This window comes from Physella acuta, unplaced genomic scaffold (assembly GCF_028476545.2).
Source record: "Physella acuta isolate Inbredline_101_S28 unplaced genomic scaffold, ASM2847654v3 ptg000196l, whole genome shotgun sequence".
Taxonomy (NCBI): Eukaryota; Metazoa; Mollusca; class Gastropoda; family Physidae; genus Physella; species Physella acuta.
In genome coordinates this window covers 582,554-602,866 of record NW_026731715.1, presented here as the reverse complement: position 1 = coordinate 602,866, position 20,313 = coordinate 582,554, and the positions used below count along the sequence as shown (strand labels likewise).

At 32.5% G+C, this 20,313-nt stretch overlaps 1 protein-coding gene across 7 annotated transcripts; it reads right to left on the bottom strand.

The window, feature by feature from the left end:
• Positions 1-729: 729 nt before the first annotated feature.
• Positions 730-19,104, bottom strand: LOC131936942 (uncharacterized). Of its 7 annotated transcripts, none has more exons than XR_009386127.1 (9): positions 18,975-19,081; positions 14,565-14,652; positions 13,290-13,336; positions 11,684-11,848; positions 11,474-11,540; positions 8,702-8,809; positions 6,115-6,198; positions 1,857-5,998; positions 730-1,792 (listed from the first exon to the last, which is right to left on the bottom strand). XR_009386127.1 is itself a non-coding variant. In XM_059294082.1 (9 exons), the coding sequence occupies exons 3-9, from the start codon at positions 14,583-14,585 to the stop codon at positions 5,477-5,479; spliced, it is 1,014 nt and encodes a 337-aa protein (XP_059150065.1). In that variant the 5' UTR covers positions 14,586-14,652; positions 16,987-17,123; positions 18,975-19,054; the 3' UTR covers positions 730-5,476. The 7 variants fall into 7 exon arrangements, 6 of the variants coding, with proteins under 6 accessions (XP_059150065.1, XP_059150064.1, XP_059150062.1 ...); XM_059294082.1 differs by adding an exon at positions 16,987-17,123 and having other exon boundaries at positions 730-5,998; positions 18,975-19,054; XM_059294081.1 differs by having other exon boundaries at positions 730-5,998; positions 19,061-19,104.
• Positions 19,105-20,313: the final 1,209 nt, after the last annotated feature.

Below are 20,313 nucleotides of genomic sequence, written 5' to 3'. Positions count from 1 at the left end.
CATAATACAAAATATATAAGTATATATACATACATATTACTAAATTATCCTAATATATAAAAGCCCATGTGTGCAATTCTCTCACTCTGTCCGCAAAATATTTTCACAGGCTATGATATCAGTATCTTCAGCAATGTATGGAGAACTTGACACGGACTTTTGTTGATAATAATGTTAGATGTCTTAAATGTATAAACAAAATTTTATTTAAAAAGAAAAATAGAGACATATTCGAATGTAGAAAAACAATTTTAATTATGCAACCGGAAAATTGTTTATAGTTGTGACAAGAACGCATAAACAATGACGTCACAAATAATAATGGCATCATTTTCCGATTTAATAATATAAAAAAATGAACTATTTCATTCAAATTTGATTTAGATTTGCCTACTCTATGAAATTTTCTCGACCTAAACTTATATAATTTATCTATTTGGATTCTTGATCTAGAGATTCTAGACCTTGATCCTCATCTATGGAAAAACTAGACTCTAGATAGATCTAGATCTATTCCAATAATAAATTTCTATACTAAACTATTTCAGGCCTTAATTATTATATAGAAATCTTTGTTTGTTTAGCTATGGAATTGGCTAGTTTGGGATAAAATTTAATTTGAAATAAAAGGGCCTATTCTAAAGTTTCTAAAGTGCCTCTTTTATTCTTCATAACTCCTAAGGGGTCGTCCATAATTTTGTGACGGTGTGTGATGGGGGGGGGGGGGGGGGGGGGAGGAGGAGCTCTAATGGTGTGACATCATTTTTTGCATTATAAAAAAGCAATAGGAATCGATCAAAATACTCTATGTTGACTGAGTTCTGACAAGATTGTGGAAAAATATTGATGTTTTAAGAAAAATATTCACCTCCGAATGAAATTGAAAAAAGTAATTCATAAAAAAATATAGAAATACTGGTTTCCGCTACCCCCAACCCCCCCACGTCCCACCTCTGGACAGTCTAAAATGCCGCTCCCCGGAGATAAATATCTAAAAGAAAAACCGGGTAGCCTATTTGTAAAGAGAAGAGATCTAAAAGTCACCAGAATTGCCAGTGTAACAGGTACAGATGGCTAGTAATATATAGGGCCTATAGATAGTTATATATACTTATTTATACATATATATACACACACAAATATATTTATATATATACATATATATACTTATGCACATGTACATATACGTTCACACACACATATATATATATATATATATATATATATATATACATACACACACACACATTTTTATTTACTTAATTAATTACTACTTTTAGGCAGCCTATAGCGAGAACATCAGTTCTACAGTACAGTTAGAAAACACATTTTTTAGCAGCTATCAATAAAATATATAGATCTATTAAAAAATTTAATGTTTTATCCAGAATTGTACCCCCAACTCCCATATGAATAAAACATTTAGACCATATGCTGGTATCTGCATAAAAAAGGAATTTAAAAAATACAAACGGTTATAGTAAATTAGGTCTTATGAAAATAATGACCTTCATATCCCAATGTTTAATTGCAAAATCACATAAAATAATGCCACCATGACTTAAATTAATTATGAAAAATACATTAAATTAAAAGAACTGTAACCCAGCAAACATTATCTGAAATTCAAATTGAAGTTTCACCTGGTAAATAAAGTAGGTTATAATTAAATATATATGTAAAAGAAATTTTTTATGAAATGGAAAAGGATAAAATAATAGTCGAAAAATTTATTTTTATGTGAAATTTATCTCCAAAGTAAAAACAGTCGCAACCCTCCCTGACAGTACACCTATTTTAGAGTAAGCCTCCCTAACAGCACACCTATTTTAGAGTAAGTCCCCCTGACAGTACACCTGTTTTAGAGTAAGCCTCCCTGACAAATATGCTTGTTATAAAAATGCCAGATTGCAAATTTATAATTTCTTAGAATTGTATTTCGGATTAAGTCAATAGTAAAACCATTTTTCATAGAATGTTGGTTCAATCATTCTAAAACAGTTTTCCAAATAAAAGCAGAGATTACAAATGCTTTCAGCAGTGATGAAAAAGTCCCCAAGAGAACTTGAGTGACTCGAACTATTATGGTGGGTCACATTTGATGTTATCAACAGTGGTTTTAAAACAGTCTAACATTATACAACTATTATATCTTTTAACAATAGATAATAAAAAACAAGTATAAGCAGTTGGTATTTCAGTAAACAATCTGGCTACTTAAAACTTAACATTTTGAAATAATTGATAGCATTTCCTGTTTTAGTGAGTTTTTATACCAATAATTCTGTGCTAGTAAGAAATTAAAAACTTTTAATAGAAAATGTTTCAGACAAGATATATATAATTTAAGGGTAATAGCAATATTATAATATAAATATAATATGCATGTCATATTTAACAGACTGGAAAAAGATGCTGAACAGTATGTGGGCCTATTATTTTAAATACATAATCTGTTTTTCTAAAAAGGATTGATTTTATATATTAAAAACATATTTTTGATTATATTATTTAAAAGATAACCAGTTTTTTACTTGTGTAATCATGTGAGTGTTCAAATAAAAGTACTTAGACCCTTAATTCATTTTGATTTTATTGTGTACTGATATTTAGTTTATTTAAATACTAGCAGCAAATACCAGAAGCTGCATGGGTTTTGGAAAATATGTACAATTTCAGTTAAATGTAAATATGCAAACATGGACGCTAAAGAAAGAAAGAAATATATATATATACATATAGGCCTATATATATAACATAACCCTAACCACAATCTGAAACATAAATATATTCCTAAAATGTAAATTAATACTACTAGATTGAATAATCATTTTGTTTTCATCTAAATACTTGCTCATCTTGATTCATTTTCCACAAGACACCATTATATATATACAAGCCAACCCGCGGTGTATCATACGCCGCTATTTAGTTGATTGTAAAATGTAAACATTTAGCCTGAACCACAGCTCACCTGACCATGTGAGGGGGGGGGGGTGGGGGTGGGGGTGGTAGCAATAGAGAGGAAGAGAGGGGACTGTAAGGCGCGCTTGCAGCTTTTTTTCTAACGTCTACCAGAAGAGAATCATATATATAGATGTGTATATATATATATAGATGTGTATATATATATATATATATATATATATATATATATATATATATATATATGCATGCTGTATATATATAGTATTTGTATTAATGGCAAATCATATATTGATATTTTTTGTACTACTCTTTTTAATTTCACACTTTGCCCAAAAGAATGTTTGTTATTTCAAGAATATCTGGGCATTTTATACAATGCATAGGCAAAGTAAATAACAACACAAATATTTCACACTTTGCCTGTAATTTAACTGAACATGAAGGTTGATTGCCCAAAGAACTAATGGTCAAAAAGCCAATTGCTAAAAAATACAAGTATTTTTTTATCAACTGAAAGTTTTTAACTTTTTTTTTTTCAGTTATGAATTGCGGTTTTCATATAAAATAGAACAAGTTTGTCAATAGATCTTATAGTTTTTGTTTATATTTTACAGTTATTTCTAAAATAAAAACAATAGATTTTTTTCTCTCCAAAATACATACATTTTTCAGAACATATTTTAATTTTATCAAATAAAAACTTAACTTCAGATTGAAAAGTCCTCCAATATAGTTTGACTGGGTGGAACAATCATTTACTATTGTCTGTTATTCTTTGTAGACAATCATAGCTTTTTGTGTGTTTTGGTTGTGGCATTTTTTTAGCTGGGGTTTTGTCTTCAAATAATTTAGCAGTTTATATCTGGAGAAGGTTATGATCAACATTGTCTGAGATTTGTGTTAAAGTTCCAAAATGGTGATACTATGCTTTTATTTAATGCAGCATCAATATCTTTGATAATTTTACCTTTCACGAAAAATAAAACTGTGTACCCTATTTATCAAATTTATGTACTACCTTTCTAAAACATAAAAGCTTTAAAGTTATTTAAACATCTCAGCCATTTTTAGTTGAGTTGACCATGACAGCCTGTTGAACTCAGTCAATCACCTAAATAATGAGGGTTGATTGGTTGCATAATTTTTGTAACAAGCAGGTCTATTGCTGACATCATAGGGGCAATTTTGGTGATTTCTTTTTAAAGCAACATTCAAGCATATGTGTTGAGGTAGTATTTCATGGGTAATTGGTGTTTCAGGAAGGACAGTTCAAAACTGACAATTAACTTCTTTGATTTCAATTCAAAGATGCTAGTTTATAGTTGGTTATAAGCTACCATTTTATGTCCATCCCCCATTCCTAAGGAAAGGGGCATAACTCAGCCATAGAGAGGGTTTTAAAAATATCTACAAACAATTCTACACGTTTGTGTAGTTGAAACCTTATAAAATAAAATCTAAGTAAGCTGGATGCATAAAATTACAGTTTTAAAATAATTTCCAAGAAAGAAAACTATAACAGCTATGCAAAATGTAAGTTTACAAGGCTACACTGTATATTACATGAGTATCAATCATTATAAAAAGATTTAGGAAAATTGAAATCTGTCAACTAAAAATATGAAAAGGTGTACAATTAAAACATTCCTTTTGGTATTCTTGACATTTTTAATAACTGATTAAAATCTTGAGATGTTTAATGGAAAGAAACAATCTGATGTGAAAGGGAGTGATTTGCCAGTCTAATCATATCTGATATAAAACATAAGATGAAGTTTAAATCATTTGTTGTGTAATTATTACCATACTCAACTGTATTACTTTATATCTCTAGCAAAAAAAGAATCAAAGCTTCTGCTGTTTTGTAATATATTTATATAGATTTTTAAACACTTTCTTTGTGATCTTTCTTAGAGAAACAGACCCTGGGGCAAATGTTTTTCTGTGTTAACTCTGCTTCAGCAAGTGGCTAAATACATGTTTAGACAAACATATACACTGTCAACATTTTTAATAAATACTTTTCATCTCTTTAACATTTTTAAAAGCCCATAATACAATTTGTTTATTACAGTGGTGAACATTAGGAATTATTTTAACATAAAAATAACTTCCCATATTTTTTATGCACAAAAATACAATGGTTAATAAGCGTTTAAATAAATAATACTATTTAAGTGTATTTTAAAATGGTAAGATGTTAAACCAGTGAACATAAATTATTCAATAAGGGCAGGTGTGCAAGTATGGCTGGTGTTCAGAAATCAGGATGGGGTTTTTAACCTAGTTAAGTTTTTAGGGACTCAGAGATTATGAGTGTTGCAAAAATGGAAAACACATTTGTATGCAAGTACATTTCTGTAATTAAACAACACAAATATTTAGTGAGAGTGGAATGTCTTAAGGAATTTTTAAATCAAGCTTAACTATCAAAAGCTAACTAGCTCTGTACAGTTGTTTATTGAGTGTGTGAGATGTACACACAGTTCTCAGGGATAAAGGTGTAGTAGGGTTGAAGGCAGTGGGTAGCTTGTGCTCTTGTTGGCAGTTAAAACTCTGTCTCTGAACTGGTGCTTGTCAACCTGTCTCTACCTGTACCTATACAAGCAGCATTAGTTGGATACAAGAGGTTGTAACAGGATCCCTTAGGGCTGGATGAATGGACAAAACTTTGACTTCTCTCTACAGGTCTTGCAGTTATCTCTAAGCTTTTTGATGTTCGTGGAATAAAGTCAACCTGACAACCTTTGTCTTCATGGAATACATCCTTCTTACAGGACATGCAAAGAAACATGCGAGGGAAACTTTTGCGCGGATCTCTTTGTGTTAGGACTCGTGCTATTAAGGACATTGGAACAAAGCCTTTCGTGGCATCAGTATCAAAAGGTGGATCTTTTTGTTTGTGAATGTTCTGGCTAAGAGAATAAACCATTGCACAAGGGGGAAAGGTTGCCATGGGAACTCGTACAAGCTTTTGTTCTTCTTGTCCTCCCATTACACCATTTTCTGCTGCAAGAATTTCTTCTCTTGTCATGTGTTGCTTTAATCTGTCCTGCAGGTCCACAGGCAACTAAACAGAATGACAAAGCCAGTCAAATATCTATAGATTGCAGAGATCCCAGTTTAGACTAACTGTTTATTTTTAATGTATTTTCTAATAAACAACACATACAATTCTTTACTTACAGTGGTCAACTTATGTGCAACAAAATTTGATGGCTTGCATTGTAACAACTGAACCGCAGTGTTGCAATCCGTTCTATATCTTTCCTGCACATAGAACAATATAAATTGAATGAGCTATGGTTATTAAGGATTAATATAAAACTTAATATCTAACTTGTTTTCTATGGCTGTACCTCTCATATATTATTACACTAGAAAGCAGGAAAACCATTTATGTTTCGGTAATACCATAGTTAATAATTAAAGTGTATTTAAGCTTAATCCCCAGATTATTATCATAATTTATTAGCTGAAAATGTAATCTTCACTGTAGTAACAAAACAAACTTGAAACTGTCACAAGTATGTTTTTGCTCCTAATTGATGTATAGCTTGTTTATATATTTAAATATCCATGATTTTTGTTGCAACATTTTTTCAAAAGGCAATTGTTATATAATCATTTGTAAATAGTTATGGTAAATCTACAGAATCAGTTGTTGTCATGCTAGTCTATACCGTATAAAAAAAAAAAGATAAATGTTCTATCCAATCTTACCATGTTTAATGTTGTATAATGTTTCCATGTTTAAGACCCCACCAACCATGACACAGATAATAACACCTAAAAATATTTTCAGTATTTTGGTATGCATTTGGTCACTTCTTTATTTAGATTTTTTTGGGTACTTTCTTGGTAGATTGAGAATAGAAAGGTTATAGACCTTAGAAACATTCTTACGTGTTACAGCGTTGATTTTTAACTAAGACACCTAACCATTCTAATAACTCTTTTTGCAAAAACTGACAAAAAATGTAATCATGATCTTCTTGTACTTTCTTGCACAAATAAAGATGCATATTAACTAACATTTTAAAGCTATACTGTTGTCTCTTAAAGCAGCTGTGGAAATTCCTGCTACAACATAAAAATGTCATCAATGTCAAAATGTTTGTCATCAAAATCAGAGCAAACTCAATTTAACATTAGACAAAATGACGTCATTAAGTTGTCTGGGTCAGACAATTTCTTTTTTCAATGATTTATTTTACATCTTAATTCTTATAACATTAGAGTTAAGCTAGAGAAAACACAAATAAAAATAACAATGTTTTAGCTAAGGCAGCAAAAAAGTAGGGGTAAAAGATATATTTTTGTACATTAAGGAAGACATTGTGCAGGTTTCCATCATCAATACAACTTAAGAAACTTAAATTTTGTAAAATCATACATATTTTTCTAAATAATTTAGACTACATTGCTATACTTCCTTTGCTGTTGAGGAATTGGAACCAATGTTTTTTAAAATTAAGCCTCACCTAGTTATAGGTCCAAAACTGTTTATCTAACATGCATATGTTTGAAATTTGATGATAAGATTAAAATAACAAATTTCCACTAAATGTCCTGGGCACTGAATTGAAATGATGAGCCACTCTAAGTAGAACAGAAATTTACTATAAACGTTGGATTTAAATAAGGTTAATACCAGAAATGGAAACAATACTGATACAGCTGTAGCTGTAAACCAGTATTAGCCTACACTAAAATCACATCTCTATGTAGTTCAATACTTTCAAACTTGTACAAATAACCCCCACTCAACTTTAAACTCAGTCCTATATTATTTTAATCCCTATTTTTCTTGGATATTAATGCCATTTCTTCAATTTTATGCTTACAATTAAAACATCAATAAGCATTTTTATTCAGTATATCCAGATTTAAAAAAAATATTTTGCTTTCGAATAACTACAATGTATCTTCTATTATTTTATCCTTATATGAAAACAAACCAAAGGTAGTAATTTGTATGTTTAATGTCATAAAATATAAATTTTTGTGCCTGTTAATGAAAATATGGCAATTCACTTTTTTTGAAGTAAGTAGTAGGTAAAGTTACCTTTTGAAACCTGATGCTACAAGGGGAAAGTTAAGTAGAGTTCACCTCTTTCTGTGACCTGGGCATATAAAGGTCAAAGCTAGGCCCAGCAGTCTTAACTTTCCCAAGTGTGAGTTAGGTACCAATCAGAGACTTGACTTGAGCACGGATTCGAACTCGAGACTTTTGGGCTAGCAGTCTAGCGCTCTACTGCGAGGCCTTATCGTCCTAATTTTGTTATTTATAATTACGTTAATTAAACTATTTAGTTGAAAATTAAACCGACATTTTGGAAGTAATAAATATTGAATTTTTATGACATCGATTTTAATTTATGTATAAAAATTGAAACCTTAAAAATATAGCAAATTGGTGATCCAAGTGGAGTTTTTTACTAAATGAAAGTCATCCGCCAGCCTGCAACCCACAGAGTACATATCATCTTTTATTGTATAGATTTAGCTGTTTTTTAATATGAACAAATTAAACTTAAGCCCTAGCAGCACTGCCATTAAAATTGTTGAAGTATTTTTTTTAGAAACTTCATGTTATAGAACAGGAATGTCCTCATGGAGACAATCCTCTCTCTGCCTCCATCCCCCACCCACTTGGTACATTTCATCATAAGCATCATCAATTATTTATCCCTAATAATTTTATGGCACATATTTGTATTTGTAATTTTAAATGTAGGGATTAAATATTAAAAACATAAGATGTACTTACACTTTCTTCATCAAGCTGATGGATGAGAACTCGAGCTTCTACAAGTTTATTCATGACAGTGGTAACTTCATGTTGGAGGGATAACTTCTCTGCCTCAAAGTGGCCAACCTTAACACAAAAATGTATTGAAATCAAGGCTGATCTTAATACAACTTAGCCTCTTGTCAAATCAAAATATTATTGCCAAAATTTTCTTTCAAGTCAAACAGAACAAAACAAGGATTTTATACTAAAATTTAAGACTGATTGATCTATTTTATTTGGACTAATGTTTAAAATATTAAATGTGATCTAGATTATTTGATTTGGAGTGTTCCTTCTTTGAATTTAGATTTTACATTTACTTAAAATTTTTTTTGGTTATGTTTGATATCTTTTTACTTTCTCAAATATACGGAGTATAGAGAAAGTATTGTAATCGTGCACAAAAATAACAAGAAATTTTGACAGTTTTCACAGTTTTACTCCTCAGTCCTTCATCAAATCCGGAGTATAGAGGACTTATTTTAATCAGGCAAAAATTATAAATACAAATACATAAAAGTTTTGGCGTTTTATGCGTTATCGAGTCGTAAAAACTGGACTTGGTAATTCTGTCCGTATGTCTGTCTGTGTGTAAACACGATAACTTGAGTAGCGTTACAGCTAGGTTGATGAAATTTCATATGTAAGTATTTTATCAAAATCGTAGATCCTGATCAACTTTTGAGCGATTTCCGATAACCGGAAGTGGTACTTTTTCTACTATGAATTTTTCAAAAGCCTATCAGTTGCGTACTATTTTAGATAAATGCATGAAATTTCACACGTAAGTAAAAGATCTAATTCTCTACCTTCTGTCAAATTTTGAGTAATTTCCGTTGACCGGAAGTACTAATTTATGCTATTTCCGATTTCTCAAAAAACGCATGTAAATTTATAAAGTACTAATAATATCCCGCACTTTTATACAAATTTTATTAGGCGTTCACTTGGTGTGGGACGGAGTGGTCTAGCGGTAGAGAGCTGGACTGCTAACCCGTTAGTGTCGAGTTCGAATCCGAGTTCAAGTCAGTAGACCGTCCCTGAGTCCACCCAACTCTGATGGGTACCTAACTCCTGTTAGGGAAAGTAAAGGCGGCTGGGCATAGTGCTGACCACACTATCTCTTCATATGCCGAGGTCACAGAAACAAGTGAACTCTACTTCACTTGCCCCATAGACCGTCAGGTTTGAAAGGGAAACTTTTCACTTGGTGTGCAATTCTTTTTTTTACGAGATTCTATTCTATTATAAAAAGTTTAAGTAATTAAAAATGGATAACAAATATTGTCTATGTCCTGAGTTGCCATCCCTCGTAATTTTATATTAGAATATTCGAGAAAGTTTAGGGGAGATCACTCCCGGTTTATTTAAACCTGGTTTTATATTTACCTAGTAGTTTTAGTCAAGACCTCCACTGGATGGAGTGGTGCTAGCTTTAAGGTCACAAGTTTGGATCTTGGTCCAGACTTGTGACTAAAAGATGTCACTGAGTCCACCCAGCTCTGATGGGTGCCTGACTATGTGAAACTAAAGGCAGTCGGGAATAGTGCTGACTACACGGATGTGACCAGAACATGAAAAAAATGTGAAATTTTTTTTCGGAATGGACTTAATAGTTTAAAAAGTTCACAACCTTATTATACTAATTAATAGCTTAATAATATAGCTAATAACTTTAATAAAAAAAAGTTTATGATACCCTTATAGAACATTGAAAGAAAAATGAAAACATTTTTCAACATAATAGACATATACTAAACTGTAATCCCCTATTTGCATTCCTGTTTTTAATTTAGCGATTATGTATTTTCTTAAAGATGGACATAGTATCCATTTTTTTTTAAATGTAAGTCTTCAAAAGCATAACTGTAATTTTAACTTTTTAGCTCATGGCATGGACAATGACCAGAATAGCCTAACAGTAATCAGGAGAAGGTTTCTGTGCTAAAATATTTTTTTAATTAGGAGGGGCAGTGCCCTGGCAATCGGGTGTGGTTTGGCGCCCTGGATTCCCCAGTGCCTATTTTAGCTACCATAACTGTTGACCAAATTATATTGGGGGCTTCTTCCAGTTATGATGATTTCACATAAATGACCAATGCTACAAGAAGTCTATTTATTATAGTCATTTTTTTCACAAGGATTTCAAAATGAAGTTAAAGTTACAAAATGAAGTTAAAAGCAGTGGGAATTTAGGTAGAGAAGGTAGCTAGCAGATTAGAAAATAAGTTGAATTAAAAATAATGGTAGATAAATTACACCTAGATTTTACAGATGAGAATGGCAAAATATAAAAAATATGTGTGTAAAAACAAGAAAATGAGAAATAACAGTGGAAAAATTCAACTAAGTTGACTTCAAATATTTTTAAAAGTATGTGAATAAATGCAAGAGTATTTAGATTCTTTCTATGTCAAACCATACTAGGTACACCAAAAAAATCCAGAGATTATGACATAATACATGACACAAATCAAATTTAGTCATGCGTTTCATTGGATTTGTTAGTTACTGTCTTGTGATCAAAGAATGTAGTGCATACAGATAGCATGGGGATTTGCTTTTTGGTTTTTATTAAAAAAAATCATAATACATACTATTTAGCTAGAGTTATGTAGCAATAAACTGAAGTCTACAACATAATATATAAGTTGTAATAATCATCTTTGCTAACCATTGCCACGCCAGCAGAAAAATGTTATATGTACTCCTTAAATTAAAAAAATTTTAGTCTAAAAAAATTCTTACCATCTTTAAAAGTTTTTCTTCTAATTCATGATTTATTTTCTGCATTTTTTTATGACTTTCAAGTAATCTGTAAAATAAATGTTTAAAAAAAAATGCATTTCATAGTCATGAGTTCTATGCACTTTTATTAAAAACTTGTATAAATTATATATCCCCACATAATACATTTTAGAGCCCACTAAATAAAGTAATAAACTTAGTTGCATTTACCTGTCATATCTCTCTCTAAGTCTACTAAGTTCCTCTCTAGTTTTCAGCAACTCAAAATCCATTGCTTGCTTATTGCTGATAAGTTCATGCTCTATGTTAGAAATATGAGAACCACTTCTGTGGAGCTGGCTATGCAGCTCAGCTATCTGCTGATGGAGATCCAGGCTGAAAGAAAAGAGATATTGTTACTAAATGATTATTACTTTTTAGAATTTACTGGTGAGTAATTCAAGTGGTTTGGCATGGCAAAGTGAAAGAGTACATGACTGATAACCCTAAGTCCTGGGTTAGAGTCCATTGGATATCCTCAAGTCCACACACGTCTGATAGATTAGGTACTAGACTGACGTTAGAGCTAGTAAAGTTGGTTGGACCACACTATCCCTGCATATTCCAAGGTCACAGAAACAGAAGCACTATACAGCACTTCCCTTATTGATGGTCAAGTCGAAAAGGTTCTTTTTACTTTCTCATATAGTATAGAGGAAGTATTATAATCATGCACAAAGGGAGCCAGACATTTTCCTGAAAGAAACTTGTCCAAATGCCGTTTGTCCGAAGGCTGATTTCCTAAATGGACACTTGCCTGAATGCGAAAAATGCCCAAAAAAATGTTAATATTATAGTATCAATTATATTACCAATTAAACATTCTTAATCAATTCAACTATGACATTTTGATATTACATTTTGATATTACAGTTATATAAGAGTAGACGAGAAAGTTAAGGGGAGATTACTCCCACTATATTTTATTGGTAACTGCCTGCATGCTAAATCTTGGGCGCTTCCCCGACTACATATAAAAAAGGTTTTGACATTTTTTTGGAGTGTATTGAAGAAAAATAATGTATTTTAGTGGGTTTTCAATATTTCCTAATACTAATAAATAAAACAGACCACAGCAATTGTTCCATAAACAAATTGAGTTCAAGAAAACAAAAGAGAAATAGTAAAGACCATACCCGCTGCTTAAATAAAGTTACAGTGTAGTTAAAATAGCTACACAGTGTTTAAAAATATAGATCCCATTAATGGTGCATTTATTAAGTCCTCTTTAATAGATATCTGCTAAGGATTAAAACAAATAAGCAAATCTAGCTTCTCATTTTTGTATTCTTTGCTTGTCCTTAACTGTTTAAATAATAAATATGTATTTAGTTAGCAGGCTGAGGCCATCCATATTACAAGTAATTCAACTTATATTACCGACCATTACACAATATAATTTGAAACAATTGGTGCAATGGTTCACTGTCCTACATCGTGGCTCACTTATAGTACATCAGGTACGACAAAGATGGTCACTCTTTGAATCTTATTCTTTAAGTTAAAGAGTAGAGTTTGTGACCCTTTACTTACATAAAAACAGGAATGCTAATGAAATAAATCAATTCTACATTTAGAAATGAAGGAGTTAAGCAAGTTATATTAACTTTTATTAAGGTAGTCTAAAAACAATGCTATTAAAAACTAACTTGGAATAAAATGACGCGTTTCCAACTTGACCTTTCAAATGATGCACAACTTCTTACGCTGTAACTTATCTGTATACTTAATTTCTGAATCAGATTTAATAGAAAATACAAGCACTAGCAAGACTCACTAGGAATCAGCTCCACTTCCGCAATTATCACACCGACAACCACATTCCTACAAATGAAAAAAAATAATAATCATAAAATGGTGATTTTACAAACAAAAAAAAACTTAACATTCCTATTATTTCCTAACCTACAGTTACACAGAATTTTCTTGAGCAGAATCAGTGTAAAACTATTAGGCATTGTGTAAACCCTAGATGTTTTCCCTATATTGTTATTTATTTAACTTTTAAACTTAGTAACAAGGACATGAATTACTTTTCAAGAAAAAATGTAAAATTATTTCATGGAAAAATTATTTCTTGCTAAACTCCTATCTATATGGGAATGTATAATAAAAGATTTTTAAAAGATTTGATTTACAATACATTTTTAATGACTACTGCTCAAATTATTATATCTGAAGCAAGTTTTCTAGAAAAAGCAGAGATTTATAAATGGTTTATTTAATATTTTTTTAGAATTTAGGGATCTTAAAAAATATGTGTAAGTTGTAAGCTCTCAAAATTTAAAAAAAATTATTATCTTTAACAAAAAGTTCTTAAATCCGTCAGCACCTATCCTCTCTAAAGATATTTATTTTTAGCCTTCAAAGTTACTCTTTCAAGTTTATAATACTTTTCTTTATTACAAATATCCACCTCAGTTCTACCAATATTTAAAAAATCAATTCTATTGTTTATTTTCTTTAGTTAAAGGATATGATGCTGATATTATAATCTTTAATATGCCTTAATCTCTAAAATTGGAATGTTTAAGACCAAAGACTCATACTCTGTTTTAGCTAATATTAACTGTAGTGTCAGTAATTTAGTAATGTTTCAATTTATTTCTAATAATTAATGTACAATATAAAGTAAAAGTAAAGTTCCCTTTCAAACCTGACAGTCTACGAGGCAAGTGAAGTAGAGTTCACTTGTTACTGTGACCTTGGCATTTGAAGGGATAGTGAGGACAGCACTATGCCTAGCAGCCTTTACTTACCCTAATGTGTGTTAGGTACCCATTAGAGTTGGGCAGACTCAGGGACGGTCTACTGAACCCGAATTTGAACTCGAGACTTACGGGTTAGCAGTCCAGCTCTCTACCACTAAGCCACTACGTCCCATAATTTACAATATAATAAGAATAAAATGTAAGCATTATAGCAGGAAAGAAATTGTAGATAAAGAATTGAAAGAAATCGTTACAGTAGAAATGAGTGAAAATTGTGTTAAAAGTATTAATCACAGACTAAGCTACAAGCATAAAGAGGTTTGTATAAACTAATACATTACTTTACAAATGGATGGTGTCATCTCTCAAAGTAGCTGTAAGTTTAAAGGTTGATATTTTATGCTTGTAATTCCATTTTATAAATTTCACCTGCAAATTTATTTTGAAGTTAATGCATTTTCCACATAAATAAAGATCAGGTATAGTTTCATAAATCGAATGTGGTAACAAGTGGTGTAGCTAGGTTGGGTGTCACCCCCCCCCCATATATATGTAAATATATCTCTATGTATAGACCTATTTATATATATACATGTGTATGTGTTAGGTTAGGTTTGCCTGTTGCCTGTCCTGGGACATATGCCGACGACAAGAGCTTTCCATTTCCTCTGGAGGATCTCTTCTTCAGCTTGCAGTTGATTTGTCCGATGCCAGAGTACCTCATTTCTGATGATTTTAGGCCAGCGTATTCGAAGGATCTTTCTGAGGCGTGAGCTTATAAATGATTGTATTTTCTTCTTATTTGTGACAGTTATTCACCATGTCTGAGCTCCATAAAAAAAAACAAGTTTTACTAGTGTGTGGAAGAACCTGATTTTTATTCCAGCAGGAACAGGAATGGTAAAAGTAGGCAACCCTGCCTTATTCCAGTACGTACATGGGAAGACCTCCCAAGTCTGTTGATCATGCACTACTCTACATTTCAGACCTTCATATGAAGACATAATAATGTTGACTATTTTCTGTGGCACCCCATAGTGTCTCAACAATTTCCACCTTTTCTGTCTATCCAGGCTATCAAAGGCCTTCTTGTAATCTATGAAATTAATATAGAGAGATGAGTTCCACTCTTGGGTCTGTTCAATGATGATGTGCAGGATAGCAATTTGGTCTAAGCATGACCTTTCCTTCCTAAAGCCTGCATGTTGATCCTGAAGCTGGGGGGGTCTATCGCTTCTTTCATTCTGTTTAATAATATTCTTTTGAAGACTTTGCCTGGGATGGAGAAAAATGTTATCCCTCTATAGTTAGAGCAGGTACTAAGATTGCCTTTCTTTGGAAGTTTTATGAGTAGTCCCTCCTTCCACTCCTCTGGTATTTGTTCATTTTCCCAGATTTTCTTGAAGAGTGTGTGTAGTAGTGTGGTGCTAGTTTCTATATCTGCTGTCAGTGCTCCTACCGGTATACCATCTATTCCTGGAGCCTTCCAACTTTTTCTGCTGCTTTATAGCTTTATGTATCTCTTCTTTTAAAGGTGGGTTACAGTATATAGGGAGATAACTTTCAGCTGATGGTATATAGCGTGCAATCAGGTGTTAGTCTATTTTGTTGGTCCTTAAAAATGTTCTGCCCATCTCATCCACTGTAGTATCTTTCCATCTTTGGTCTTCACTGGCCTCTCTGGTTTACTGAACTTCCCAGATATCTTCTTAATTGTAGTGTACATGTCCCTGATATTCCCATGGTACAGTGCTTCTTCTGCTTAACTCTGTTTGTGTTTCCTTTTGCATTTCTTGACACTTTTGTTTGTTTCAGTATATTCTTCCAGGGCTTTTAATTTAGCAGTCAGTGTTTTATGTTTAATGTTGCCTTCTTCCTTTTTCTCTCCTCAATAATTTTCAGAGTATCTGATGAAATCCATTCCTTATTTTGCTTTTTGATGAGGGCCTAGCACTCCCTCACATGTTGATGTAAATTGGTTTTTAGTTTTTTCCCATTTTTCCTTGTCTCTTCCTCTATTAGCTCTTTTAGTACCTGAAACTTGTTGGAAATATGGAGCTTAAATTCAGTTATCTTAGAGGGGTCCTTTAGTAGGACAATGTTATACCTGTGTTTCCTTTTGGCCCAATTATCTGTCTATTGAGCCTACACTCTACACTTAAAATTAAGTTAAAACAGTAATTTAATTGCACTTGACTTTATCTACTTATATTTCAACGGGAAAATAAACTATAGTTTACAGTAAGTAGCGAAATTAAAATGTTTATGAAAATCAACAAACATCACCAGATAATTTCCAACTCTAGATTCTATAGACGTAAGATTACCATTTTTTCACGTCCTGCTAGAGATCTACATTGGTATATCTATAGCTGGGCTATAGGTCTAAAATAATAAGGTAAATTTCTATAATATTTTTTTTTTTAAATTCTTTGGGGCCGCTTTGATGACATTAAGTTTTTTACACACTCGTAGTATAACCTTGTAACAGTTAAATGTAGATGAATGTATGTTTCGAATGTGTATCTTAAAAAGGCGATATGAATATAAAAAATAGGATGGGTGTGTGCATGCGTTAAGGAAAGGAAGCAGAGAGAGGTAGATGGAGCGCGAGGAGGTGACGAAACTGAAAGTCGTGGTTCTAGTAGTGTAGCTACTATATATCTGATATCAATAAAAGACTGTAAAATCACCAATAATGTGGTTTGTATTTGCCTTTAGTTCGTGCCATGAACCCAGTCATACGAAAGGGCGGTGACAAACCTGTACAAAATTTATACTTTTTAGCGCAATTTCCATTCTGGAGAATTGCGTTTATTAACTCGTCATTTCTGGGAATGGATGGATGTGTGTCCGCAGTTTTAAGTCGTATCTCCTCCTCAACGAAGCAATATCGAGGACTAGTTCCAAAAGCAAATATGTTAAGCAAGTTCCGAGGATGATTGTGGGCCAAAAAAATTCCCGGGTTTCCTTCCTGGATTTCCCGGAAAAGCCAAAAAACCTCGAAAAAATGCAGTTTTTGGCCCATATCTCGGCAACCAGACCACTTAGCGACTTGAAACATTTACCAAACAATTCCTGCCATAATTTAGAACAATATTGCCGAAGAAAGTTTTCAAAAATATCCTTCCGTTCGGTCACAAACTTTTTTTTAAAAGCGCGATAACTAAACACCCCCTTCACGTCCGCATTATTTAAAATTACATTATACATAATACATTACAGTACTATATAGCAAAATAGGCAGTGGAAGGCGAAGGAAAGGAGGGTAAATCATGTGACCTGGCTGGCTTAGCAGCGAACTGCGTGAGACGCAGGCGAAGGAGCTATGATTTATCTCGATTTAAAATTGCTTTGTTGAGTTTTTAAGTAATTAGTTATGCGGATTTGGTTGAGTCAGTTAGTTCTATTGTTGCTATTTCTAAATACCCTATATGTAGCTCTATATACAAAATAATTTAATATTAAACTTTTATCGATAAACATCATGGCCGAGTGGAGAATGCTGTGCCACTGAAATCTCACTATTTACTGTTTAAGAACCTAACTAAACTTCGCTTGTACCTGGTAGATCTAAAACAGTCAGTTGTTACAAGAAATAAGGTGCATTAAATGACAAATAAATCTAGCCAAATTATTGGATTTTGGCCTAGTACACATTGTCCCCCGCTTTGTTTTCGGCAAAAAGATAATAAAATGGCATATAGGGGGGTGATATTTCTGATATAGTGACCACAAGTACTGACAAAAGAATTATTCCCAGACGTTGTCATTTATAGAAAGCTAAGACTCTGAACCGTTGTGGCATCATACGCTGGTTAACATACAAAGCGTAGTTTAGAAGTTATTGGATTTTAAGTTCACATTAACACAAGAATAAACAGAGCTACTTTCACTAAAGTGCCGCTTGCGAGATACATAAAGAAATTAGGTCAAAAGTACAACTAACCATTCTAGATTAACAGACTTAATTAGAAACAGGTAGATCTAATTCCGCTAAAATTGAAAACGGTTTCAAAATCATTGGTTTTATCCCTCTACCCCTAAATGAAAACAAAACCTCGCCACCATCTTAGTAAATTGCTTCGAGAGCATGCACCGACAGATACCATAAACAAACAAACAAACCCGGAAGTTGTGAACTGAACGGCCTAGAATTAGATATCGGTCAATATCAGGTATTAAAAGCAGTATCTCAAGATAATAGATATCAATTAAAAAAGAATTACAAAAATTACAACAACAGAAAAGATAGGCCTATGATATTCTATTATTGTTTAGGCCTAACTAAATCTTAATTTTATTGGCTGGTCCGAATAGCGGTCGTGGCTTCGGACCCGTGTTGGTATAGAATTGAATAGATTTGTTTGACTCTTACTTTGGATTATGACTGATTCAGTGATTATGTTTAATTTATGTTATGCAGCAGTCAGTAGTGAGTAGTAGTAAGTAGTAACGAAGTACTTAAGTTTAACTGCATCATCATACGTAACTTATCATTTAGATCTATGTCTTAAGTCTTACTTAACTCTTAAACGACTTAAACTTCTTAAAGTAACGTTTACGTGTTACTGTTAGGTTAGTCGGTTAGAGTTAGTGTATCACGGACTGATGATGCAGCCTTTTGTCACGTTTGATTTTATTAGGCTAATTTATTATTTAGTAGTAGATCTATATACTGATAGAACAACGTGCTAAAAGTCATCACCGTCTGTCCTTGTAAAAATGTTAAATATTTTTTAAAAAAGTACTTTATTGTAGATCTAAATGTTTGATAGTGATATTGTCAATACTGAATACTGTCGACAGTATAAAAGCCATTGTTTATGTTGATTACATTAATAACAGAGGACGCGTTGTCACTTCCGTTAAGTTTGCACATGCGCGTGTGGGTAAATTAGAAAATTCCGTAACAGGGATTCGTTTACGGAGCGGGATATTTAGAAATGGTGGTATTTGTTAATTTCTTACACACGTGCGACATATAATGACATATATACTATAGTATATACTCGTCTAGAAAAAAAAACTTCGCCATTAGTTAATATTGTGACATGTATAGGGCAGGGGGAAGGTGACTACTCACTTATTACGAAGTTTTCATTTGTTTTGTCCTAGACATGCTATGTTACATGTAGATATCTGGACCTATAGGCCTATATAGCCTATATAGTATACGTTATTTACTTTATTATATGTCGCAAGTGTACATGCGGATCAGTGTTTCTTCCAGACTTTTTTCTCCGGGGAGGGGGGCACTTGAAATTTTCGGGGGGGGGGGGGGGCGGTAGACTTTCTTCGGGGGGGGGGGCGGACACTGTTAAAAGTATATATTTTCTATATAAAGTATATATTTTCTATATAAATTATATAAATTTCATTTCGTTCGGGGGGGGGGGGGGGGGCGGATTTATTTCAACTTTTTCACGCACGCCAATGCCGTGTGATATAAAATTAGATGTTTCGTTGACCTAAAAATTAATCCATTTCCTTTAAAAAAAATCCCTTTTTTTTCTGCTCAATTAAGCACACATACATTTATTTGGTAAGGGACGGCGTGGCCTAGCTGTTGAACGCTAGACTGCAACCGAATACGGGTTCAAGTAAGTAGTACGTCCATGAGTCCACCCAGCTCTAGTGAGCATCTAACTCACTTTAGGGAAAGTAAAAACGGCTAATCATAGTGTTGACCACATTATCCCTTCCAATGCCGAGGTCACAGAAACAGGCTAACTTTACTTCAATTGCCCAATGGAACGAAAAGGAACCTTTATTTTACGTTCAATGGTGCGCAATTCTTTTTTTCTTCCTGATTATATTATATTTAAACCAGCTGCATACCCATGCTCCGCCACGGTGAATCTTTTTTTAAATGTACCAACTTGGGAACAGAATAAAACTAAACACAAACACAAAAGAAAAAACAAACACAACGCAAACACAACACAAACACAAAAGAAAACACAAAAACAAAAGAAAACACAAACAGAATATAAACCCAATGCAAAAGCAAAAAGCAAAAATACAAACGCAACACGCAAACACAAAAGAAAAAAAAACACAAACACATGCTAATTATAATATTTATTA